This window comes from Rattus rattus, chromosome 14 (assembly GCF_011064425.1).
Source record: "Rattus rattus isolate New Zealand chromosome 14, Rrattus_CSIRO_v1, whole genome shotgun sequence".
Lineage (NCBI taxonomy): Eukaryota > Metazoa > Chordata > Mammalia > Rodentia > Muridae > Rattus > Rattus rattus.
In genome coordinates this window covers 46749906-46776905 of record NC_046167.1, presented here as the reverse complement: position 1 = coordinate 46776905, position 27000 = coordinate 46749906, and the positions used below count along the sequence as shown (strand labels likewise).

The following is a 27000-nucleotide window of genomic DNA, read 5'->3' as shown; positions in this document are numbered from 1 at the left end:
TGCCAGGCCGACAGGAGCCGGATGTAGATCTCTCCTGAGAGACACAGCCAGAATACAGCAAATACAGAGGCGAATGCCAGCAGCAAACCACTGAACTGAGAATAGGACCCTGTGAAGGAATCAGAGAAAAGAACTGGAAGAGCTTGAAGGGCTCAAGACCCCATATGTACAATAATGCCAAGCAACCAGAGCTTCCAGGGACTAAGCCACTACCCAAAGACTATACATGGACTGACCCTGGACTCTGACCTCATAGGTAGCAATGAATATCCTAGTAAGATCACCAGTGTAAGGGGAAGCCCTGGGTCCTGCTAAGGCTGAATCCCCAGTGAACGTGATTATTGGGGGGAGGGCGGCAATGGGGGGAGGATGGGGAGGGGAACACCCATAAATAAGGGGAGGGGGAGGGGGTAGGGGGATGTTGGCGCGGAAACCGGGAAAGGGAATAACACTCAAAATGTAAATAAGAAATACTCAAGTTAATAAAAAAAAAGGGAAAATATTCATAGGAGGAGATATGGAGACAAAGTTTGGAGCAGAGGCTGAAAGAATGGCCAGTCAGAGCCTGCCCTACCTGGAGATCCAGCCCATATACATACAGCCACCAAACCCAGACAATGTTGATGATGCCAAGAAGTGCAAGGTGACAGGCGTCTGATATAGCTGTCTCCTTAGAGGTTCTGTCAGAGCATGACAAATACAGAGGCGAATGCTCACAGTCAACTATTGACCTGAGAAATGGGTCCCCATTGGAGGAGTTAGAGAAAGGATCGAAGAAGCTGAAGAGGTTTGCAACTCCATAAGAACAATACCAACAAAACATAACTCCCAGGGACTAAACCAGCATCCAAAGAGTACAGGACAGACCCATGGTTCCAGCTGCATATGTAACAGAGGATGGTTTTGTTGGACACGAATGCAGGAGAAGCCCTTGATCTTGCCAAGGCTAGACCAACCACTGTAGAGGAGTGTCAAAAGGGGGAGGCAAGAAGGGGTGTGTGGATGGGTAGGGAAATACCCTCACACTAGATGGGGGAGTGACAAAGGATTAGGGGTTTTATGGGCAGGGAGCCTGGAAAGGAAATAATATTTGAAATGAAAATGAAATATATTCAATAAAAAGATAAAAAAATCTACTTGATTGATTTGTCATTGACAGTGGTAGCATCTATCTTTCCTAAATCAGGTCCTTTGAGCACATAGTTAGTCTGCCAATGCTGTGGATTATCCTGAAGAAGAAAACAATCTAACATAGAAGATCTTTGAGGGAGGTCAGATTAAAGGATTCTATGAAAAACAAACATGATGAACATGAGGCTCATTTTAAATATAATTATTTATTTAGCATGCTATTTCATTTTAGCAGACTGTACTTGAATGTTTTAAAGTTTAAGATCTACCTTATTATTATTTCCAAAATATCCTGTATCCACAACAGAATTACAAACAGATATTTTAGTTTAGCTTCTCTGATTATAAATCAAATGTAACCCATCTTTCTGCACTTTATTTCTCTTAATGTAATTGATCAATTATGAATGCATAGCTTGAAGACTTTCTAACATAATACTAAGTCTAATAGGCACCTGGAGTGACCCTCTGCACTACCACATGATGAAACTTAGTGGTATGCCAGGAACCAATGATGCTATCCTATCCACAGCAAAAAATATTGAGGTCAAAACTAGAGAATTTCTAGAACTCATCAAGTGGATACTCAAAAAATCCACCTATCTCATTGATGAGTGAGATTAATTTTGTATAATACATTTTGAAATAACAAGATTTAGTCAGCCATTTTTTTATGTGGATTAACCACTTAAAAGACTGTTTTAGGAATTTTATTGCCATGACAAGATAATGTGACCAAAAGCAATTTGGGGAGGAAAGGATTTCCTCACTTACATTCCACGTTACTGACTAAAGAAGTGAGGGCAGGAAGTCAAGGCACACACACGAAGGCAGAAGCTGGAACAGAAATGAAGGAGAACTGGGACTTACAAGCTTACTTGTTGGCTGGCTTAGCTTGCTTCCTTAAACAACTAAAGATCACACTCTACACACCACACTCCAAAACTGCCTATAGATTTACCTAGATTCAACAGGTGATTTTCAGAGGGGAAAGCAGGAAGGGGGATAACATTTCAAATGTAAATAAATAAAATATCCAATAAAAAAGAAACAAAACAAAACAGGGAGACCACACAAAAACCTACAAAATTAAATAACCTGGGCCCATAGGATCTCAGACAAAGTGGTACATGTGTTTGTTCAATTGATGGTCCTCTTTCCAAGTAAACATAGCTTGTGTTAAATTGACTAAAACAACCAAGAATATAACAACAAAAACAAGCATGTAAGCAACAACCAGCAATTGACAGAAGAGTTTAACTTTTCTTCATAGTTGTTTGGACAATATTGTCCCTAGATGCTGGACAATCACCTCTATCCTGCTTGGATCTACTGGTGTAATTAAAACACAAGTTGTGTTAGTTGAGGTTTCTTCTGCTTTTATTAATAAGTATGACCAAAAAAAGTAAGTTGAAGAGAAAGTGGCTTATTTACTTTACATTGTTATATTGCTATTCATTATTGAAAGATGTCAGATCAGAAACTTCAACAGAGCAGGATTCTGGAGGTAGGAGCAGATGTAGAAGCCATGGAGGAGTGCTGCTTAATGTATTGTTTCCTTTGGCTTGCTCAGTCTCTTTTCTTATAGAACCCAGGCTCACCAGCCTGGGATTACACTACCAGCAATGGTCTGGGCACTCTGTCATTAATTTCTACTTAAGAGATGTAGCTGTCCTCTGAGAGGATCTGCCAGAGTCTGACGAATACAGAGGCAGTTGTTGGCAGCCAACCATTGGACTGAATACGAGGTCCTCAATAGAAAAGGGCTGAAGAAGTTGAAAGGGTTTGCAACCCATAGGAAGAACAACAATATCAACCAGCCAGAACCTCCAAAGCTCCCAGGGACTAAACCACCAACCAAAATGTACACATGGAGGGACCTATTGTCTCTATCCACACATGTAACAGAGGATAGCCTTATCGGTCATCAATGGGAGAAGAGATTCTAGGTCCTGGAAGACTCGATTTCCTAGTGTAGGGAAATGCCACAGGGAGGCAAGAGTTGGTGGGTGGGTGAAATTCTTATAGAAGAAGCAGGAGGGAGGATGCAACAGAGGATTTTCAGAGGGGAAAATGGGAAAAGGTATAACATTTCAAATGTTAATAAAGAAAATATCCAATAAGAAATGAAAAAAAACAAAACAGGGAGACCACACGGAAACCTACTAAATTAAATAACCTGGGCCCATAGTATCTCAGAGAGACTGAACTGACAATCAGAAACCAAGCATGGGATGGGCCTACGCCCTCAGGACATATGTAACTGTTGTACAGCTGAGTCTTTTGTGAGACCTCTAATATTTGGAGCTTGGGCTATCTCAGACTCTGTTGCTTGAATTCCTCTAACTGTCCTGCCTTGTTTAGCCTCAACGGTAAAAGACAAACCTAGTTTCAACTGCAACTTGATATGCCAAGGATTTGGAGAAGAGAAGGAAAAGTGGCTGGGTGGGAAGGAGAGGCGAGAGGAGACTTGGAGGAGAGGAGGAGAGAAATATGCAATCAAGATGTAAATAAACATCATCATCATCATCATCATCATCATCATCATCAAAACTTCTTTAGTTGTATTACCTCAAATAGGCTTTTTCCTCTCTATTGACTCAAGTTTGTGTCATAATGACTTAAAAACTATCCAGTTAACAGTTTATGTTTAAGAAATGCTTTTCTGTTCTTTCATCATCTTAGTTTTAAAGGATATAATATATCTGTCATCAGTATAGGAAAATATGGACTTAGCATTTGATTCTATAGTTTAGATATCTAATGAATTCAGGATATCCATTGCTAGACTCATGAAATTCATTGTCTACTACTGAAGTTTCACATTTTAATATTTCTGTAAAAGCAATTCAGTATTTAAAAGGGAAAATAACAAACATACACATACTGTGTAATTACACACAGTTGACTGTCATTTTGGTTATTAGATTCATTCAGTAATTAAAAATGAGGACTATTCTTATTCTTCAAAACCTACAGAGAATAGTGTTATGAACTCATCCACTTCTCTGCTAGTTCTTGAATGGACACAAAATACTAGTCACTCCACAATATGTCACCCATTCTCTGCAAAAGGCAGGAGAGAGTAGTGTGTAACTTATCTTTATGTTATTCTAGGTCAGACTCTACTGTGCTGAACATTAAATATTTGATATGTATCTTCAACATAGAAGATGGTAACATAGGATTTTTTGGAAATAAATGACAATTTAACTTTATAAAACAAGTTTTAAAATGTTTGTGAGAATTAATTTATGTTTTCCTTAAATTACACAGAAGTGATAGTCAAAGACTTCAATTCAATATAATATATGACTGAAATTGAAGTATTTAATGTATATTTGTTAGAGCCACAGGCATTGTAAAGATTCCAAGAAATGGGGTTAGAAATGATACTTTAGAGCAAACAATGACTTCCTCTTTAAAGAGAGTCAATACAAGAGATAGAAGAGAGAATCTCAGGTGTAGAAGGTACCATAGAAGACATTGATATAACAGTGAAAAAACTACAAACAGCAAAATGATCCTAAGTCTAAGCATTCAAGAAACACAGGACACAATAAAAAGACCGAACCTAAGAATGATAGATGTAGAAGAGAGTGAAGATTCCCAAATTAAAGGGCCAGTAACATCATCAACAAAATTAAAGAAGAAAATTTCCCTAACTTAAAGAAAGAGATGCTTGAAAACATACAAGAATCCAACAGAACACCAAACAGATGGGACCAGACATAATCTCTCTCAGCACATAATAATCAATATAGCAAGGGCACAAAATAAAGAAAGAATATTGAAAATAGTAAAGGAAAAATGTCAAGAAACGTACACAGGGAGACCTATCAGAATTATACCAAATTTCTCTATTGAGACTCTAAGAGTCAGAGGATCTTGGGAAGATGTCATAAAGAGCCTAAGAGAACAAAAATGCAAGTCTAGGCTACTATGCCCATCAAAACTTTCAATTGCCATAGAGGGAGAAACGAGGATATTTCACAACAAAACTTTATTTTAAAAGTATCTTTCCATTAAACCAGCCCTACAGAGAATACTAGAAGGAAATCTCCAAAAGAAGGAAGGAAATTATACCCTAGAAAAACCAAGGAACTAATTTCACAAGTAATGCAAAAGAAGAAAATGACACCAGCATAATTCCCCATCTAACAAAAATAACAGGAAACAACAATCATTGGTGCTTAATATCTCTCAACTTTAATAGACTCAATTCTGTAATAAAAAGGCATAGACTTACAGGCTGGGTATGTAAACAGTATGCAACATTTTGCTGTTTACAGGAAACACACCTTAGTGACAAAGACAGACACTACCTCAAAATAAATGCCTGGAAAAAATATCACGCAAATGGTTCCAAGGAACAAGCTGGAGTAGCCATTCTAATATCGAATAAAATCAACTTTTAACCAAAATTTATCAAAAAAGATGATTAAAGACACTGCATACTCATCAAAGGAAAATTCCACCAAGTGGAAGTCTTAAATCTGAAATTCTATGCCCCAAATGCATGGGGATCCACATTTGTAAAAGAAACATTACTGAAGCACACGTTGCATCTCACACAATAATATTAGGAAACTTTGACTCCCCATTCTCATCAATGGACAGATCACAGAGTCAGAAAGTAAACAGAAACAAAGTGACACTAACAGAGGTTATGAATCAAATAGTTTTAACAGATATCTACAGAACATTTCACCCTAAAACAAAAGAATAAATCTTGTTCTCAGCACTTCATGATATCTTCTCAAAAATTGACCATATAACTGTACACAAAACAAGCCTAAACCAAGGCAAGAAGTTTGAAATAATCCCACACATCCTATCAAATCTCCATGCACTAAGGCTGGTCTTCAACAACAAAACAACAGAAAGCCCACATACACATGGAAGTTGAACAACTCTACTCAGTGATAACTGGGTCATGGAAGAAATAAAGAACTAAAGACATTTTAGAATTTAATGAAAATAATGAAAAAAAACATATTCAAACTTATGGGACATAATGAAAGCAGTGCTAAGAGGAAAACTTATAGCTCTGAGTGCCTCCATAAATAAATTGTCGAGAGCATACACTAGTGGCTTAACAGCACATCTGAAAGCTCTACAACAAAAAGAAACAAATACACCCAAGGGGAGTAGACAGCAGGAAAGAGTCAAACTCAGTGCTGGATCGACCAAGAGGAAAGAAATAGGACTGTACAATGAGTCAACAAAACCAGGAGTTTGTTCTTTGAGAAAATCAACAAGATATATAAACCTTTAGCCAGACTAACTAGAGGGCACAGAGACAGTATCCAAACTAGCAAATAAGAAATCAAAATGAGGCATAGCAACTGAAACTCTGTGTGTGTGTGTGTGTGTGTGTGTGTGTGTGTGTGTGTGTGTGTGTATGCCCATATTCAAAAAAACTGGAAAACCTAGATGAAATGGATGATTTTTTTAGACAGATACCAGGTAACAAATTAAATCAGGATCAGATAAATCATCTATTCAAAGAAATTGAGCACTGCCCCATAACACCTAAGGAAATAGAAGCAGTATTTAAAAATTTCCCAACCAAAAAAGCCAAGGACCAGATGGATTTAGTGCAGAATTCTCTCTGACCTTCAAAGGCAACCTAATACCAATAATTCTCTGGTTATTTCATAAGATAGAAGCCGAAGGAACACTGGGCAACACATTCCATTAAACCACATTTACACTGATACCTAAATCACACAAAATTTTGCCAATAAAATTCCATACAGTTCACAATTTGAAGAAATATCTGTTATTTCAATAATAGCACCTGTGATATAAAAACAGAAAGAAAACAAAGATTGTGATGGTTTTATCTTATAAAATACAAAATTTTACAGCATGGGCACTCCAGAGAACAGTTGAGAAGTTAACTCTTTTTCTAGGAGTTTCAGATTGCATTATAAGGGAAGCATCTAAAACCTAGAAATTTCTGTCAGTTTAATAGAAATGTAATGGCAATTGCTTATTGAAGAAAAAATTTAGTCAAATCTGAGACTGCAGGTCAAATAAGAATATAAACAAAACATGAAATGAAATGAATGAACCAAATACTGAATTATGGTGGCAGCTGAAGAAAAATCTCATAGCAAACAGAGGATACTGTCAGGAAAATTAACATTTATTAGAAATAGAGAAAGGGATAAGATTTCAACCCAGGTAAAAGAAATTCAAACATACAAAACGGTAACAGAAAGTCTTCATGATATATAACAGTTTAAAGTATTATATTAACTTTTGCATTATCATTTATATTTTTCATGCAAACTATTAAAACACAGAATAAAAATCTATTGCATGCTGTTGGAGAGATATGTAAACTCACATCTAAAGAGAAGTCCAATAGACTAAAACTTGATTATTTGACAGAATGCGATAGATAGTTCAAGGACAGGAAAGGTGTAGCCCATGTCCTGAAAGAACATATTTGTCAACCTTCATTATTATATCCAAGAAAACTCTGTATTGAATTTGCTGGATAAATAAAACTTTCTATCATAGAAAGAAATTAAATAATTTTATGATTATTAGTCCAGACCTACAAGAGTTACTAGAGGAAATATTCAGTCTGAAGAGAAAGAACACTCCCAAGTGATTCCCCCAAAATTAGATAGAGCCAAATGATGTTACAAAGTGTGTACAGTAACAGAAGAATAATTCATATTACTTAGCAATAACAAGCTACAAATCACTTACCTCCAACAATAAATTTGAACATATCCTATCTGACCCATTTCAACTTTTGCTCTTGTAAGAGTCTATATATATATATATATATATATATATATATTTTTTATTTTATACTTTTTTCTGTTCTATTTCCAAAAGTTCGTGTTCTGAGTTATTTTTCAGGAGTCTTTATATAGTAAGTGGGTAGAAATTAGGAGATGAATCCTAGAAGAAACAAGTGATATTCTCTCTCCCCACCTCTCTCTGTCTCTGTCTCTCTGTCCCTCTGTTTCTCTCTCTCTCCCTCTTCCTCTCTCTTTCTTCTTTTTCTCTCCCCTCTTTCTTTCCTACCTACAATTATGTGAGTAATCTATTAGACAATATTTTCCTACTATAATGTATTATGGTGTGACTTGCATACGTGAGAACAGAATGAAAAAGTGAATGGACTAAAACCTTGGAACTATACTCAAAACAAAGCTTTGATCCCTTTAAAATTAATTACTCAGGTATTTTTTACAGCAATTAAAACCAAATAACTCAATATTTTCCAAAGCCATTGTTATTTGTGTCTATATGTCTTATTCTGATTAACTGGTCAAACCAGAATGAATGAATGAATGAATTAATTAATTTTAGGCATCAACTGCTAAAATGGCATTTTATATGTCTGCAATCTAAATACTTTTTAATATTAAAATTTGTTAGTAAATGATAGTTCAAAAATAATGATCTACTCTAATATGAATATATATACTTTTTTCTATAAATTTTGGTCTATGAAAACAGTTGAAGAAATAACTGTGTTACTGCAATAATAGCAACTGTGATGTCAAATCAGAAAGAAGACAATGGAAAGATTTGATTTATGTGATAAAACATGAAATTATATATCATAGACACTATGTTGAACCAATAAAATGTTGATAGAGTTGTATTTTCAGTAGTTTCAGAGTAAGTTGTAAGGGTTGTGTATAAAAACATACACATTACTGTGTTAAAGTCAGTATAATGGCAATGCTCAATGAAGAAAAATATTGAACCAACTCAGAGATTGAATACTAAATAACATAAACAGAACATGGAGGAGCTTAGGAACACTATGAAAAGACACTCAGAGAGCGATGGGAAGAAGAGCTAGAAAGACTGAAAGAGCCAGAGGGGACAGATGACACCCAGGAACAGTACCTTCGGGGCACCTCTGGATTGACGCACATATGAAGTGACAGAGATGTTGGAGCACGCAAGGAGCTTACGCACATTTAAGCCAAACAGGTTCCAAGCACTGAAAGCAGGAAGTTGACATGATATTCCATCATAAAAAGAAATTATCTCCACTTGACATCAGTTTGAAGAGAAAAAAAAATACTTTTCTTAACTGAGTCTCACTGGGTATATTAAACACAATTAAAGAAAAGCCCATGTATAGCAGCAGATGGCCAATTCAAAACTAACAATAGTACTTTTTGTAAACACAAAGTGAGTTCTATGTTATGTTTTGTAGACATTTGCTTTACATTGCTTTGTTTGGGCTTCTTTTTAAAAATTATTGAATTTTTGCTTATATATGATCGATTATGAGTTTTGTGGTTTTATTCATTTTGCAATTGTGTGTGTGTGTCTCTGTTTATGTTTTTAGTGTTTTGGGTCTCTTTTCTTTTCTTTTTTCTTTTTTGTATGACTGTGAAAAGAAAAGAATGAAAGGGAAGAATGGGAGTTAGGTGGATGGGGTGGTAGGGAGGATGTGAAATGAATTTGGTCATAGATAACCATGATCAGAATATATTCTATAAAATATTCGTCACACAAGTTAACATTCTTATTTTCTATCATCTACATTTTTAATTGACAAAATTGTATACACCAGTTGTTAAATATAAGGTATACATACATTAGGAAATGGATTCTATGGTGAAAACACTCTTTTTAATTGGAAAAATTACTTTCTTTTTTTCAAGGATATTAATGAATTATTTTTATTATATTAAAATTTATTATTGGATATTTTATGTACTTACATTTTAAATGTTATACACTTTCCCGGTTTCCCTCTTTCACATCACCACCGCCTGTTTCTATGAGGATGCTCTCCATACCACTCATCCACTTTCACCTCAACACCCTGGCATTCACCTACATTGAGGAAACGAGTCTTCATAGGACCAAGGGCTCCTCCTCCTGTTGGTGCCAGACAATGCCATACTCTGCTACATAAGTGGCTGGAGCCATGAGTCCCTCCATGTGTACTCTCTGGTTGGTGGTTTAGTCCTTGAGAGCTCTGGGGGGGTCTGATTGGTTGATAATATGTTTCTTCCTATGGGGTTGCAAACCCCTTCTTTTCCATTGGTACATTCTCTAATTCCTCCATTGGGGAACCTGTGCTCAGTTTGAAGGTTGACTGTGATAATACTTCTCTGTATTTTACAGGCACTGGCAAAGCCTCTCAGGAGACAGCTGTATTAGGCTCCTGTCAGCAAGTACTTCTTGACATCTGCAATAGTGTCTGTGTTTGGTGTCTGTATATTTGGTGGAACCCTGGTTGGGAAGTCTCTGCACAGCCTTTCCTTCAGTCTCTGCCCCATACCTTGAGTATTTTGTTCCCCCTTCTAGGAAGGACTGAAGCATCCATATTTTGGTCTTCCTTCTTCTTGAGCTTCATGTAATATGTAAATTGTACCTTGGGTACTCTGAGTATTTTGGTTAATATCCACTTATCAGTGAGTGTATTCCATGTGTGTTCATTTGTGACTAGGTTACCTCACCCGGGATGATATTTTCTAGTTCCATCCATTTGCCTAAGAATTTAATAGCTGAGTAGTACTCCACTGGGTAAATATACCACATTTTCTGTATCCATTCCGCTGTTGAAGGACACCTGGGTTCTTTCCAGCTTTTGGTTATTATAAATAAGGCTCTTGTGAACATAGTGGAACATGTGTCCTTGTTATAGGTTGGAGAATCTTTGAGGTACATTCCCAGGAGTGGTACAATTGGGTCCTCAGCCAGCATGATGTCCAATATTTTGAGGAACCTCCAAACTGATTTTTAGAGTATTTGTACTAGCTTGCAATCCTACCAACAGTGGAGGAATGTTCCTCTTTCTCCGCATCCTTGCGGGCATCTGCTGTCACATGACAGCATGTAGAAGAATGCAAATCATTGATCCATTCTTTTTTTTTTTTTTTTTTGTTTTTTTTTTCGGATCTGGGGTACCGAACCCAGGGCCTTGAGCTTCCTAGGTAAGCTCTCTACCCCTTATCTAAATCCCCAGCCCCGATCCATTCTTATCAGGCTGCACAAAGGTCAGGTACAAGTGGATCAAGGACCTCCACATAAGAGTTTTTGATCTTAGTCCCTCTGACTGTTGTGAGGTGAATTCTCAGCTTGGCTTTTATTTGCATTTTCCTGATGACTAAGGATGTGGAACATTTCTTTAAGTGCTTCTCAGCCATTAGATATTCCTCAGCTGAGAATTCTTTGTTTAGTCCTGTACCCCATTTTAATAGGGTTATTTGACTCTCTGGAGGCTAACTTCTTGATATCTTAGTATATATTAAATTTTAGCCCTCTATCATATGTAGGATTGGTAAAGAATTTTTCCTAATATGTTGGTGGTTGTTTTGTCCTTTTGTCTGTCCTTTGCATATAGAAGCTTTGCAATGTTATGAGGTCCTATTTATTGATTCTTGATCTTAGAGCATAAGTCATTGGCATTCTGTTCAGGAAAATTTCCCCTTTGCCCACGTGTTTGAGGCTCCTCCCCACTTTCTCTTCTATTAGTTTCATTGTATCTGGTTTTATGTGGAGTTTCTTGATCCACTTGTACCTGACCTGTGCAAGGTGATAAGAATGGATTGATTTGCATTCTTCTACATGCAGATCATCAGTTGAACTAGCACATTTTGTTGAAAATACTATTATTTTTTCCACTGGATTGTTTTATTTCCTTTGCCCAAGATCAAGTGTCCATAAGTTTTTGGGTTTATTTCTGGGTCTTTGATTCTATTCCATTGACCTACCTATCTGTTTCTGTACCAATTCCATGCAGCTTTTAAAATCACAATTGCTCTGTAATACACCTTGAGCTCAGGAATTGTGATTCCCTCAGAAGTTCTTTTATTGTCTTTTATTGTTGAGAATAATTTTTGCTATCCTGGGTTTTTTTGTTGTTGTTGTTCCAAATTAATTTGCAAATTGTACTTTCTAACTCTATGAAAACTTGAGTCGGAATCTTGATGGGCATTGTATTGAATCTGTATATTGCTTTTGGCAATACAATTTAAATAAATATTTTTCATTTTTAATAGAAACTGCAGTTATTCTCATTAGCCATATAAGACATAATCACATATTTTAATGGCAGAAAAGTCTTGATAAAAAACCCAAAAACTAAAAATAAACCCGCTACATTTGATAAACATCTGATTGGTATCATTCAAAACAATAACAGTGCCAACCAGCCAGAACTTCCAGGAACTAAATCACTACCCAAAGACTACACATGAACTGACCCAGGGCTCCAACTGCAAATGTAGCAGGGAATAGCTTTGTTGGGGAACCAGTGGAAGGGGAAGCCCTTGGTCCTGCCAAGGTTGGACCCCCAGTGTAGGGGAATGTCGGGGATGGGTGGGGTTGTAAGGAGTGTTGAATGGGGGAAACACACTGATGGGGGATGGAGAGGGGATGGGGGCGTATGGATAGGAAACCAGGAAAGGTATCCCAAGAATATTTTCTTTTGTAAAATGTAATTTTTATTCACTTACAAACAATGATCAGCCCTTCCTCCCCTCTCAGTAACCCCTCATACAAATCCTGCCCCTATTCTACTTTCTGGACCCTAGCATAACTGTCCTCGGAGAGATTCTTACACTGCACCCAATGGAATAGATGTAGAGACTCATACCCAAACATTAGATGGAGCTCAAAAAATCTTACAGAAGAGTTGGGGGAAAGATTGAGGGACCCAAAGAGGGCAGGTACTCCACAAGAAGACCAACAGGGTCAGGTAACCTGGTTTCTTGGGAGTCTCTGAGAGACAGAATTACCAAGCAAAATAGAGCCTGCACTGGACTAGCCCTTCTACACATATTAGCAGATGAGCAGGTGGTCTTCATGCAAGTTCCCCAACAACTGTAGAAGAGGCTGTCTTTGAACCTATTGCCTGCCTACCTGTGTATCCTGTACCTCTGTATGGACCAACTTCTCTGGTCTCAGCATGACAATATATGCTAGTCCTACAGCAATTTATTCTGTGGTGGTGGTGTGTTGTAATTGTGTGTCTGTGTGTATGTGTGTGTGTTTCTGTGTGTGTGTGTGTGTGTGTGTCTCTATTTCCAAATTTGCCCATTGTTCTTCAGTGTTCTAAATGGATATTTTGATTCTCACTGGAATATTCTTCACGAAAGCACTGCTTATATTTTCACTGTACTCAAAGAACTGTAGTTTTGACATTACCATGCCCATGATTTCTTTAAATTGTCTATCTATGCAACATAGACTATTGACAATGTGTTGGATGCAAACAATTTAACACAATAGGGAATGCTATATCACACACTATTATTGCAAAATAAAGAGATGTTAACTGTGACTGAAATGAAGATTCCATACTTTTAGATTACTTTCTTATGAAACTATGTTGGACACTGCTGTGAAATATAATAAAAGGTCCTGCTTAGAACAAATATATTTAATAATCTAATTCTGATGATTCTGAATCAATTGTGGCACAACTGTCATAGGGCAGCCTGAATAGAATAAATTCTATTTAGTTTTAAGCTAAACGCCATAGACAGAAATTATGTTCATATCTATAATCCTGGATAAAAATCTGTGACTTAGATCACATATTCTAAGGTACAACAAGAAGATCCTGTATGATGTTCTGTTCAATGAAGGTACTTTACCTACAAAAAAGGAAAAAGAAATGAAAACATAATCATTATTATCAACATCATAAACAACAACAACAGCAAAAACAACAACAAACCTATGCACATCTGGATTTACATCTTACATTACTCACCTATTATATCTAGTATGTTGAAACAAACATGTAGGAACTAAAACCTATTCTGTGTTCCCTGGATCCTTGAACAAAATCATAAATAGTAAACTGCTCAGATAGAGTACTCTTCCCTTCACCTTGTGTTCCAATGTTCAGAAAAAGAGAATAATAAAATTGTCACCCTAAGATTCAGTGACACAAACAGGTAAGTCTTGAGAAAAGTGAATGTTTGGGACAGAAATATTTTCTAGTGGTAGAAATCTTATCAGCCTTTATCAAGTAGAGATTGATATAGCAATTGGCAACTTAATTAGCATGCCTGTTATATTCTTGAAATAAGCTAAAAGGGATATGTTGACTTCTTGATTCATCATGATCACGAGGTTGTTAGCACTGACTAAAGTTGAAGAGTCATAGGTTAGTCAGCTTTATTCCTAACTTTACTTCTTCTTGCCTCCTAGCAGTGTGTGGCCCTAGGGATATTTCAATGGCCTATATAGGAAGTGGGATATTTACTGAATGTGAGACTGTGTGAAGCAGACAACCTGTACCAGGACCCTTCAGAGATGCAACTGTCTTTTTCTCGACCACGCCCCTGTGAGTATCTCATGCTCTTCTAAGCAAGCTAAGCCAATTCACTAACGTATATGATTTTTTAGAAGACATTTTTTCTGTCACTTTTGCTCTTTATGACATGAACTGACTGTTATTCACTCCTGGTCAGGTAAGTAAAAGTGGATAAAGTTGAGAAGTTGTTTCTAATTACTACTCTAGAAAACAAATACACCACAAATACTTGGATCATTGATTCTTAAAAGGAGTCTTCCTTCTTGGACACATGTTGAAATGTCTAGAGACATTGTAAATATTCTTAAATAACCTACATACTAAGAGGAAGTGTATCACTGTCTGGCAGTAAGAACAAATGTATTGTTTATGTGTCCTCAGATCACCAGGACACAAAATGATCATAGCAAAAGCTAAATTGCAGAATATAGGGCAATTTATTGGAATGAGATAAAAAGAGATTGGGTATTAAATTTATACTTACTATAGGGGAAGAAGGAAGAATGTTCTGTTTCCTTGGTTTCTGCTATTAGATGGCTGACTTGAATGAACTTAATCATATTGTCTAATGTTGTGACATAGTACACAAGAGTAACAGACATACATCTAACTATACAGTTTTGGAGTTGTTATCCATTCAAAATATTTTCCAAAAAATTCCAAAAATGAGTTTATATAATATTTACCTTCTCTTCTTGAAAAAATCTCTAAGTAAATGAATTATTATCAACACCAATTGATTTTTGAGATTAAAAACTAAAAATCTAGTAAGATTAGTTCCTTGCATTAAGTTTAAACTGTGAATATCTTTTAGATCATAAATAGTAGGACTGTACATGTACTTGCTGTATACATGTATATCTACTGTTCATATAATAAATTTGTGAAAGCACCATGATTTTTCAAAATTTAGTTGTACAGTAAGACATGGTCTTCCTCAAAGAAGAATGTACCAATTTTTAGTTAAGAAAAATTGGTCAGTTCTATAGACATATAACTAACACAATACTGAAAAACATATCATGCAATACTCATTAATATTGCATATTTCACATTGAGTTTTGAAATCTGATGTTTCTCTTCCCTATGATCTCTGGGTGTTACATGTGGGAAAAGGAACTTTGCTCTGAGACTGTGCCTCTTAGAACTATCACAAGCTACACTTACGAAGTCTTATCAACTTGATTGCTTAAACAAGAGCTGAAAACCAATGTCAATAGATATGCTAACGTGGAGGCCCCATGGAGGCCTTACCTATACACAAATAATTTCAGGCAACTAACATGTGATTAGAATGAGAGACACAGTCTTCCACTGGGGAAAGCACACCAATTGATTATCTAACAGCCAATGGTCTTCTCTGAAACTCTTACATACAAGTACCCATATATTTGAGAATAATGATGCATGTATACAAAATGTACATAAGAATTAATGAGAAAGTAAGAACATGATTTTAAAAAAAGAGAGAAAGGAGAGGTATATGGCAGTGTTGGGAGGAGGGAGGGGAAGGGAAAAATGATGTAATTATATTAATTTCAAAAATTAAAGAAAATGATATTTTGGTGGAAGTGATAACTGAAAACACAAATTCTTATAATATTGAACTAACAGACAATTAATTTGATCTGCAATTGTATGATAATTTTAGAATTATTATGGTACTTATCCCAAAATGTGGGATGTCACCAAATTCTAACACCATATACTTATGTAAATGAAACAATTGAATTACATTTCATAGTGAAGCATTCTATTCCCTATCACTGAAACACAATATCAAATAATATAGGGACAGACACAGGGCAGAGATAATAAAACTTCTTTTGATAATTTTGTATAAATGGATTGGAAAGGCTCTTGTTTCTATTATCAGGGACACTTCTTCTGATGGTGGTGTCCAACGTCCTTTTATGGGAGAATGTGTCCTCTGGAAATTTGAATAGCAATGAGACTGATGGCGATCTACTATTCACCGAGGGCCTGTTTGATACTGCCACAAGACTGTCTCAGGATATCAGGGACCTTGATATAGAATTTCTCAGGACGTATGTAAGTACTTCTTTTATTTCTGGTCTATTTCAAAAAGTGATCTTCCAGTCAAATTGTTCTGTACTACATCTACATTTACAGCTATCATCAGCAAATCTTTAAAAATGCAGTTTTAATAAAAATTAAAGCATCAGCTATTGAAAAGTGAAGTAAAAAGAAAGGGGATAAGTTTCATGGAAAAGCAAAGATTTTGGAAGAAATCAACGAGTCTTGGAATTTTCTCCTAGTTATTTATAAATTTTCCTAAATTTACATTTGTGGCATAAAAATCTATTAGATACAGATGGGGAAGAGCTCTGGCATCCTTACTTTATTAACATCTCTGTCAACATGTTTGTTTAATGCAAAGCAGCACATTAAATAGAGTGGAAATGTATTGCAGTGAGACACATGGAATGAATGAAACTAATTTAAACAGTGATATGACAAGTGAGAAAGCAAGCAAATGTTTCAACACTCAGAGTCATTGTTTAAATAGGTACAAAGAAATACTTTTATTTTATTGTAAGGCTTATTTAGAACAGGAAGAGGTTCTCTGTTTCAAAGTGCTACCTGTTCTTGGTTCAGCGTCAGTACATATGAAGGACAAATTGATACATGAGGAATTTGTTCATGACTAGGCACCCAGAGGATGTGTCTATTTTTGCAATAAATATTAATTGATGTCAAGATTTAACTCATTAGTTTTTCTGTTTTTTCCCTTATCCTGTATCAGGCAGTCAACGAAGTCTCTGAAAAATTGCACAACAATCATGTAAGTAGTCCTCTAATGTGCATCATTTTCTCCCAAAACCTCCACATGTTAATGATTTTGCTTGAATTTAGCATTGAAAAAAATTAAAGAACTTCTGGGGGAATCACCATCCTTCACCCCAAGCTGTATTACACAGCAATAATGATAAAAACTGTATGGTATCAGTACAGAGACAGGCAGGTAGATCAATAGAATAGCATTGAAGACCCAGAAATGAACCCATACACCTATGGTCACTTGATCTTTGACAAAGGAGCTAAAACCATCCAGTGGAAAAAAGATAGCATTTTCAACAAATGGTGCTGGTTCAACTGGAGGTCAGCATGTAGAAGAATGCAAATTGATCCATTCTTAGGATCCAATACAAAGCTCAAGTCCAAGTGGATCAAGGACCTCTGCAGAAAACTAGATACACTCAAACTAATAGAAGAAAAAGTGGGAAAGAGCCTTGAACACATGGGCACTGGGTAAATTTTTTGAACAAAATACCAATGGATTATTCTCTAAGATCAAGAATTGACAATTGAAGCTCATAAAACTGCAAAGATTCTGTAAGGCAAAGGACACTGTCATTAGGACAAATGGCAACCAAGAGATTGGGAAAAGATCATTACCAATCTTATATCTGATAGATAGCTAATATCTAAAATATACAAAGAACTCAAGAAGTTAGACTCCAGAGAGCCAAATAACCCTATTAAAAATGAGATAGACAGCTAAACAAAGAATTCTCTGCAGAGGAATATTGAATGTTTGAGAAGTACCTAAAGGAATGATCAACGTCCTTAGTAATCAGGGAAATGTAAATCAAAACAACCCTGAGATTCTACCTGCACCAGTCAGAATGGTTAAGATAAAAAAAAAAAAAAAAGGTTACAGCAGATGCTGGTAAGGATGTAGAGAAAGAGAAACACTCTTCCATTGTTGGTAGGATTGCAAACTTGTACAACCACTCTGGAGATCAGTCTGGAGGTTCCATAGATAATCAGACATTGTAGTACCTGAGGACTCAGCTACACTATTCCTGGGCATATACCCAAATGATGCTCCAACATACAAAAAAGATACATACTTCACTATGTTCATAGCACCCTTATCTATAATAGACAAAAATTGGAAAGAACCCAGATGCCCTTCAACAGAAGAGTGGATACAGAAAATATTTTAGATTTACACAATAGAATACTATTCAGCTATCAAAATCAATGACTTTTTGAAATTTATAGGCATGGATAGAACTAAAAAATATCATTTCAAATGAGGTAAGTCAAACACAAGGAAAGCACACATGGTATGCACTCACTGATAAGTAGATATTAGCCCCAAAGCTTGAATTCTCCAAGATAAAATCTATAGGCCACATGAAGCTCAAGAAGGACAATCAAATTGCAGATGCCTTAGTCCTTCATAAAAGGGGGAACAAAAGTATTCCTAGGAGGAGATATACAGACAATGTTTGGAGCAGAGACAGAATGAATGGCTATTCAAAGCCTGCCCCACCTGGGCATCCAGCCCAAATATATATACAGCCAACATAACTAGACAATATTAATGAATCTAAGAAATGAATGCTGACAGGAGCCTGATTTAGCTATCTTCTGAGAGGCTCAACCAGAGCATGACAAATACAGAGGTGAATGCTAGCCTCAAACCATTGAACTGAGAATGGGGTCTCCATTGGAGGAGTTAGAGAAAGGATTAAAGGAGCTTAAGGGGCTTGCAACTGCATGAGAACAACAATACCAACCAAACAGAGTTCCCAGGGACTAAACCACTACCCAAATAGTACACATAGACAGACCCATGGCTCCAGCTACATATGTAAGAGAGGATGGCCTTGTTGGGCACCAATGGGAGGAAAAACCCTTGGACCTCACAAGACTGGATACTCCAGTGTAGGGGAATATCAGGGTGGGGAGGTGGGAAGCAGGGTGATTTGGGAAAGGGCACACCCTTATAAAAGTAGGCAGATGAGGATGGGATAGGGGTCTTATGGATGGGAAACTGGGAAAGGAACTAACATTTGAAATGCAAATAAAATATACCAATAAAAAATAAATACCAGTTTTAAGGGATACTCATCCACACGTAAAAGAAAATGCCAAGCATTAAAAAGCAGAACAAGCACAGGACAGCTTCATGAAATCACTGGCTTGCAAGAAATAGAATAATCTGTAGGTCCTTATTTTTTTTAATTGTTGTTTACTTAAGAAACAATCTTTTGGCTTGCAACATAATGTTGTAATAGTTGTATCCCAGGAGGAATTATGATCCCATGATTTTTGCTTCTACAGAGCCAGTCTCTGTTGACATCTTTACTTAGCACACTGGAGAAGTCCATAGAGAGTTCATTGCAGTGAGTCAGAAGGAATGAATGGACTGAATCTAAAGTGTGATAATCCAGGAGGGGAAAGGAAAACAGCAGCAACACCATATTAGCTTCTTATAGAGCCCTAAATACTTCTGTCATATTTAAATATGTTTAAAGGATTCTGGCGCAGAAGTTTATTCACTGAGAAGTTGGGATTATAACAGAAACAGGTTCTGTTTTCCTGAGAACTGTAAGTGCTCTGTTCCATGCCAGTTAGTGTCAGGAAAGTGAGAATAGACATGATTTTATTACTTGTATTCGAACACAGAGAATGTCTCCACAAAACAAACGCAGTTGTGATGACCCTTTACTCATTAATTTTTTGCCACTCCTCTCATCCTGATTCATCTCAATTCAGCATCAGGATACTATTACATATTTGTAAGTATCTTATTCATTTCTATTTTCCCTTACTTCAAAAGCCTTCATGCTAATAGTGTCACTTAAATTTACAAGAGAAAGCACTAAAGACCAATTGTCAAGTAACACATTCCCAGGTGTGTTATGATCTTTCATTCAGTAGTATAATACAAGAAAGCCGCTGGAAGTAAAGAGTGAATGGGGAAGCTTGGGAAGAATGATGTTCCCAATTTTCTATTACTTTATTTACTTTTTAATTTAAAATTACAATTTTCAACTCTAAGTGTAACCACTGTGACTAAGGAAGATCTCCTATATCTGACTGTAGCTTTAAAAGAGACAGAAAACTTTGGCATTTTTCACTTAGTTCACTGCAGATGCCCTAGAAGGCTGAACAACATGGTAGTCAGTTGTGTGTAGGGAAAAAAAGCAATCCAAATGGAAACCATATCGAGAGGGAAGAAAAGTACTAATTTATTTTCAGGAACCCTATTACTTAAAATTCTTTTATAGCTCTCCAGTGCTGGAGTCATTCAGTGGGGGGGGGGTTGATAAGTAAAAATAGATACCCTTTTCCTCATGACTGCATGTTATCTCTTCAAGGTCAGTCAGCATAAAGGAGAAAAATGTAAAGCTTCAGTAAAACCGTGGGCATCAAGAGAATGTGCCTCTCCATTTGCCCCAAATGTGTTATTATTGTCTTTCAAATTGGTTGCTCTTTCCTCATTCCCTACTGACCCCCTTTCAAATTTCTAAGATTCCTGGAAACACATTTAACATCTACACAGTAGCTGATTATCAGTATTAAATAATAACTTGTTAATAGTATATTTAAAGTATAATATTTATAACATCTATTGATCAAAATGGAAAGATTAATTAACATTTTGTTGCTTTTTATTTTCATTGCCTACTATTTCCTAAAAATGTTCAGTTTGCCTTATCTAATTTTATCAAACATGACACCTTGTCAGTCACGATTCATGATTAACCCTGGATGTTACAGATGTTTACATTTTTTATAACAGGAAGAAGCCATATATTTGTGAAATGCCTAGGTGAAATATATGCATCATTAGAACAAAGAGGAAACAAGAAGTTAATGTATATAGATACAAAATACCATAATAATGGACATGGTATCTAGAAAAAATAATCCCTAAGACACTTCAGATTGTCTATCTTTGTTATTTTAATTCTTCTGTTCAGTATTAGAAAGAAACTTAAGGAAAATAAGAAAAAAAAGAGAGTCAAAAAAAGCATAGTAAAGAAAGAACAGGATAGGGGATGGACATTTATATGACAGATAAAATGAGGTTTCAAACCAATTAAGAGGTTTCAACATGTTTATGTTGTTAAGTCTTTAAGCTTAGATTTCATTTTTATAAAGCATGTGTCCAATAAGTACATTAATATCCTTAAAATTTCACTGACTTATATTTCTCTATTTCAATTAACTGAATGCTAATTTTGATTTATGGAGATGCTTGAGTTTATTGAGGATATGGAGTTCGTGGTCAAGGCTCTCACTTGCTGCCACAATTATTCCATCAAAACTCCAGAAAACCTGGATGAAGCTCAACAGATCCCTGTGAGTTTTTACTTTGAATATTTTTTCTAAACAGCTGAAGCAGTAGACTAACATTGCTTTGTCATGTGGCAGGTTTTCATAAGTATATATAAGAGATATGGAAATCATACCTACAGGGAAATGGAGTAATAATGAACAAAGACAATCCATGTTATTGATTTCATAAACAAAGGAAATGTTAAGTATTATTGTAACATGTCCTTAAATAGTCCATTAGGAAGCTTTTAGTTTAATGATATCTCACTATTAGACCTTTCTTAATAAAGGCAAATGTCACTCACTGTCTACCATCACCAGTTTTCTTGATTTTGAAGACTCTTCTTCCTCTACTTGTGCTTCTTATCTATTCAAGCCTGCATGACTTCTGAGCTTTCATCTATGTCTTACCTGAAAGCATCTGAAGAAGGGAGTGCTTATAAGCACTGTGCAATACTCCTGAGAATAAGCTTTGCCCTCAGTTTTAATGAGGAGGTCTACATATCAGTGCAGCCCCAATTATAATTGTTGTCATCTTTCCTTATGATTCTTATCACCAAATAAACTGATTTAAACATCTTGTAATAATAGTTAGACAAAGGGGAGGAAGAAAATATTTCTGCATATATACTATCTAGTCACTCTGCAATGTATTTTATTGACATTGCTGTGATTGCCACTCACAGAAGCTAGTAGAAGCAAGGGGAATGAGACATTGAAGGGATTTACGGAATTTGTATCTTCCATCAGACCAAGTATTTGGGCTCCATACAACTCAAGTCCTCATTCTTATTCATGTGTAGTGATGGTCCTTGGAGACCATATTGCCAGACCTTTGAAACTGGCTTTTTCCAACATGTATTTTCCTTATTTCCATCACAATGATTTCCACAGAATTTATTTCACTGTCTCTCTGATAGCTAGAGATATCAGCACATAAAGCATTTTCAATCAGGAATAAATTTCATGTAAGGTCCTGGATTTTGCATGGCAAAGTCAAAATTGCATTCTTATTTATATTCATGCTGTTACTAAATACAATGACATTTCATTGTTACGTTGTGCTTAGTTTATATGTTCCAACAAATGTTTTACTCTATTAGAGGCAAGAAGAGGGTGGGCCCTAGACTGAGGAATCCACACTTATCAATAACAAGTTGACTTTATGGAATATATTTATTAATATTCTAAGATAACTGAAAAAATAAGTAAGACTGTGAACAATATAGTTCATCTGTGTGGTGAATGTAAATGAAGTTAAATGTTTGTTTTGTCATTTACACAGTGGGTATCTATTTTTCCTGAAGCAAAACATCTACTAAGCCTGAGCAAATTCTTGATCTCCCCAGGATAAAAAAAAAAAATTAAGAGATCACAGGACGGTCTGATGGTGGAATTGCCTGTGGAAAGTAAAGTAATATCAATCAATAAAATAATAATTTGAAATAATATTTATCTACATAATCTGTTTTATGATGGTAAATTACAGGTTTTATTTTACTTAATTAGTCTAAAATATTTTTATTCCCGAAAACTTTCTGCTTTCCCATGAAAAATAGCAAATGGACATTTATTTCAGTCTGTCTCTTAGAAAACCAAAACTAACTAATCCTTTTTTATTTTACTTATCTTATTGTAATTGATAAAATGTGGCTGCTCAGTTTAACGACTTTCCAAAGCTGATCCTCAGTAGAATGTGGGGTTGGAACGAAACTTCTAAAAATCTACTGACCATACTCCGAAGTATTCCAGGAATGCATGATGATGTCATTTCATTAGCCCAAGCCACTGAAAGAAAACTTGCTGAGCTTTTCGAGTACACCCAGAATATACTTACCTTGGTGAGTAATGTTCTTTCCTATTACATTTATTAATCGTAATTTATGTGACTTCTGCAATGGAGGTTAAAATTTGAAGCATTTCACTTGCAGACATTCTCAGATGTAAAGCATGGAGATTAAAGTTTAACTTTTCACAGTAATTTGAACAATACCTCTTTCTATGATAAGAGTGAAATAATCCTTTATTAGACTCTTATCACATTTGCTCCTTGTTTATCAGCATTCCTTATGTACCATGACCAAATACAAGTCTATGCTTAAGTATCAAATCCTGATCCCCCATCCTCACAGTAGTGAAAAGATAAATTTCCTCTGAAGTCAATTAAATATTAGAAACTGTGTACTCTATCTAGTCTTGATTTTACTTGGAGGTGACTGACAGATGTATAATAGTGTAAGCTAGGCATGTGACAATCTACATACCTTTGATTGGGTTTCAAATTGTTTAATTTTTCTTTGTGATAACATGTTTTCTTTTCTTAATTTTCTCAATTTTTTTAAAAAAATACATTTAATACAATGTATTTTGTTCATATTCTTTATCTACCCAATTCTTTCTCTCCCTCCCTCCAACTTACCCCCTTAAAACAAGAAATGTAACAAAAGGGAAAAATAGGAACCAAAACAGAGGAGCAAACTAAAAGATAAGCATTGAGACAAAAATATCCAATGAAGACAAACAATCCACTCACACAAAACAGAAAATCCCAGGGACTATGTTTTGTGTAGATTCCTGGTTTTTAGGCCTGACCCAGAGTATGGTTGAAATTCCCAATGATGTTCTTTTGGAGAAAACTGATTCTCCTGCCCATTTTCTTTTGGTATTAACTGCAAATAACTTTTTAGTTAAGGATAGGACTTTACGTCAACTTCTTATTCTCAGTGTTAGCACGTTGTGTGGATTGAATCTGTGCTGGTCTTGTGAATGGTGTCAGAGTCTCTGTGAATTTATTCATGAATCATTCCTATTTTATGTTGAAAATGCTGGTCCTGTTGACTCACCTACGATCTGTTTCTTACAAGTTTTTTTTTTACCTTCTCTTTCTTGTTGATATTGGTGTTTTGGAGGCAGTGGTGGTGTATTAAAGACATCCTATTTAGGAATGAGTGGTCTAGAGTATCCTACTGACAGCACATTGCTCAGCTATTGCTTTCCTTGTCAATTATTATGTACTGTCAGAAGAAACCTCAGGTTTAAATTATACTCTCATCTATGGACCTCACAATATTCTCATGCTAATTTAGGAGAATGATAGGAGACTGTACTCTACGTCAATGACATAGGTAGTCTTAGATTCTAGGTGTTACTAGCAGTGTCAGGTATGGGTCCCATCCTAAGAAATGATGCCAAGATCAAATCAAAAAGTAGATAGTTATTCTTACAACATTCTTTATCATCATTGCCTCAATACATCTTGCAGGCAGGTATACTAAAACAGGTACCTGTCTGCAAGAAATATCGCAGTCTATTTTTCCCTAAATGTAACGACATGTAATAAAAAAGAAAAAGCAAAATAAGTTCTATAAATAATAACTGACTGATTTTCATTTTGGTCATTAGATTTTCGGGCCAACAGAAAATGTAGATCACTCCATCTTTTCTGGTCTTGAAGACTTAAAGGCATCTGATGAAGAACTTCGCTTTTTTGCTCTTTGTAAATTTTCATATTGCTTACGTGTAGATTTACAAACGATTGAACTTTATTTCAAGCTATTGCAATGTGCGGTAAATGTTAATAGTAACGTTTGCTTATCCATCAATAGTGAAGATTCTTCATGATACCGAATCATTTTAAATAATCTTAATTTTACAATTGTGAATAATGGGTGTCTTTGAAAAGAAAAAAAATATATATGTTAAAGTTTACAAAGAAAATTTGTTAGTATTTTTTATTCATTTAGTACTAAATGTTTAGTAGCTTTAAGAATTAGGAAACACAAATGGATAATCCGCCACTTACATCAGATTCACAGTAAATTAATATTAATGCTGATATACTTATTAATATAAAATACTAAATTCATAATTAAAAGTATTTCCATGTTATTAAGTATGTGTGACTATTGGGATACTGAAAGAAAGTCATTCAGTTTGACAGATCCTATCTTATTTCCTGATGCTATAGTCAACCACCCATCAGGTCTATCAGGCAAATAACATCACGTTCTATGGTTCAATTTGTAAGATTTCCCCCTTATATACAAGTTGCATGTACTGAATACACTTTTCAAATTTGTCCCTGCAGTGCCATACTCAGTGTTTCAATCTAGTCTTATGAACCATGTTCATGCCTCCCCAAGCTTCAGATTTGGACAGGATTTACATCCTGTGTACATGACCATCTTCTCTGTTCATCATACATTATCACAACATCTCATGCCATTATATTCTTTCCAGGTACAACCAGCTGGGCACACAATGTGCTCCGGAAAGACTTAGTGAATGCCTACACTTGACTTTAAAGTTTCAGCACTAACCTAAATACAACATCTTAATAACCCAAAATAATTTCTAACCAATTACTAAAATGTATGCATGTACTCACAGGCAAATAAAATTGTTTCTACCCAGAGAAATTTCTCAATCTCAAACTTCCCATTACTCCTATATTAGCAGAAGCTCTCAGGCATTATCATAGACCTTCCTTTGTGAAGTGCATAGTGATAAGCACAGAAACTCTCAAATATATCCCAACATGCTTCAAGAGAGGTAAATCAACTAACTTATAAAGAGAGGTCAATTAGAATAACACTGACTTATGATTTAACAGGATCGTTTAGAGACTTCAGAGTCTTGAAAGATGTAGCCCATGTCACAAAAGGTCATAATTGTCAATCCACAACATTATATTCAGTAAAACTATGCACTAAAATTTTAGAATACATAAAAACTTTCTATCAGAGACCTGGTCTCTGAGGAGCACTCTCATTCCTAAGCCTACAGGCAGGACTCCACTTTCTCTCTACTGACTGTCCAAAGAGAGACCCTCTGGTAGTTCATAGGGCTCAAGAGCAACAGGGCGACCTGGGACAGGACACTTATGATCTCCATCTGTGCCCAGAGATGGGGCTGTCCCAGAGCTCTCAGTCCCAAAACTTACCTGCAGAGAGCTGGTCTGCCAATAATGCTTTCACTCCTAAGACACAGGCCCACAGGCCCATAGGCCCACAGGCCCACAGGAGGGTCACGATCCAGTAAGAGACAGCAAGATCAACTAACATTAGAGATAACCAGATAGCAAGGGCAAGCATGAGATCCTAAGTAAAAGAAACCAAGACTACTTGGCATCATCAGAACTCAGTTCTCCCTCTACAGCAAATACTGGATATTCCAACACACCAGAAAAGCAAGAATTGGATTTAAAATCACATCACATGATGAAGATGGAGGACTATAAGGACATAAGTAACTACATTAAAGAAATACAGGAGAACACAGGTAAAAAAGTAGCGTTACAAGAAAACATAACCAAACAGGTAAAGCAACTGAACAAATCACTCCAGCATCTAAAAATGGAAATAGAAATAATAAAGAAATCATAAAGAGAGACAAATCTGGAGATATAAAACCTAGGAAAGAGATGAGGTGTCATAGATACAAGCATCACCAACAGAATACAAAGATTGAAGAGAGAATCTTAGGAACAG

The 27000-nt window shown here is 35.8% G+C and overlaps 1 protein-coding gene across 1 annotated transcript; it reads left to right on the top strand.

The window, feature by feature from the left end:
- Positions 1 to 14350: 14350 nt before the first annotated feature.
- Positions 14351 to 25228, top strand: LOC116883596 (prolactin-7A2). Its single transcript, XM_032884776.1, has 6 exons — positions 14351 to 14437; positions 16284 to 16459; positions 17175 to 17213; positions 21428 to 21535; positions 23173 to 23352; positions 24914 to 25228. Exons 1-6 carry the CDS (start codon positions 14407 to 14409, stop codon positions 25130 to 25132), a joined length of 753 nt encoding a protein of 250 aa, XP_032740667.1. The 5' UTR covers positions 14351 to 14406; the 3' UTR covers positions 25133 to 25228.
- Positions 25229 to 27000: the final 1772 nt, after the last annotated feature.

Bases quoted from the DNA above. Each gene is read 5' to 3' on its own strand.
- LOC116883596 (XM_032884776.1), top strand. From the start codon at position 14,407: ATGCAACTGTCTTTTTCTCGACCACGCCCCT. The intron at 14,438-16,283 runs GTGAGTATCTCA...TTCTATTATCAG, and splicing joins TTTTTCTCGACCACGCCCCT to GGACACTTCTTCTGATGGTG. The intron at 16,460-17,174 runs GTAAGTACTTCT...ATCCTGTATCAG, and splicing joins TAGAATTTCTCAGGACGTAT to GCAGTCAACGAAGTCTCTGA.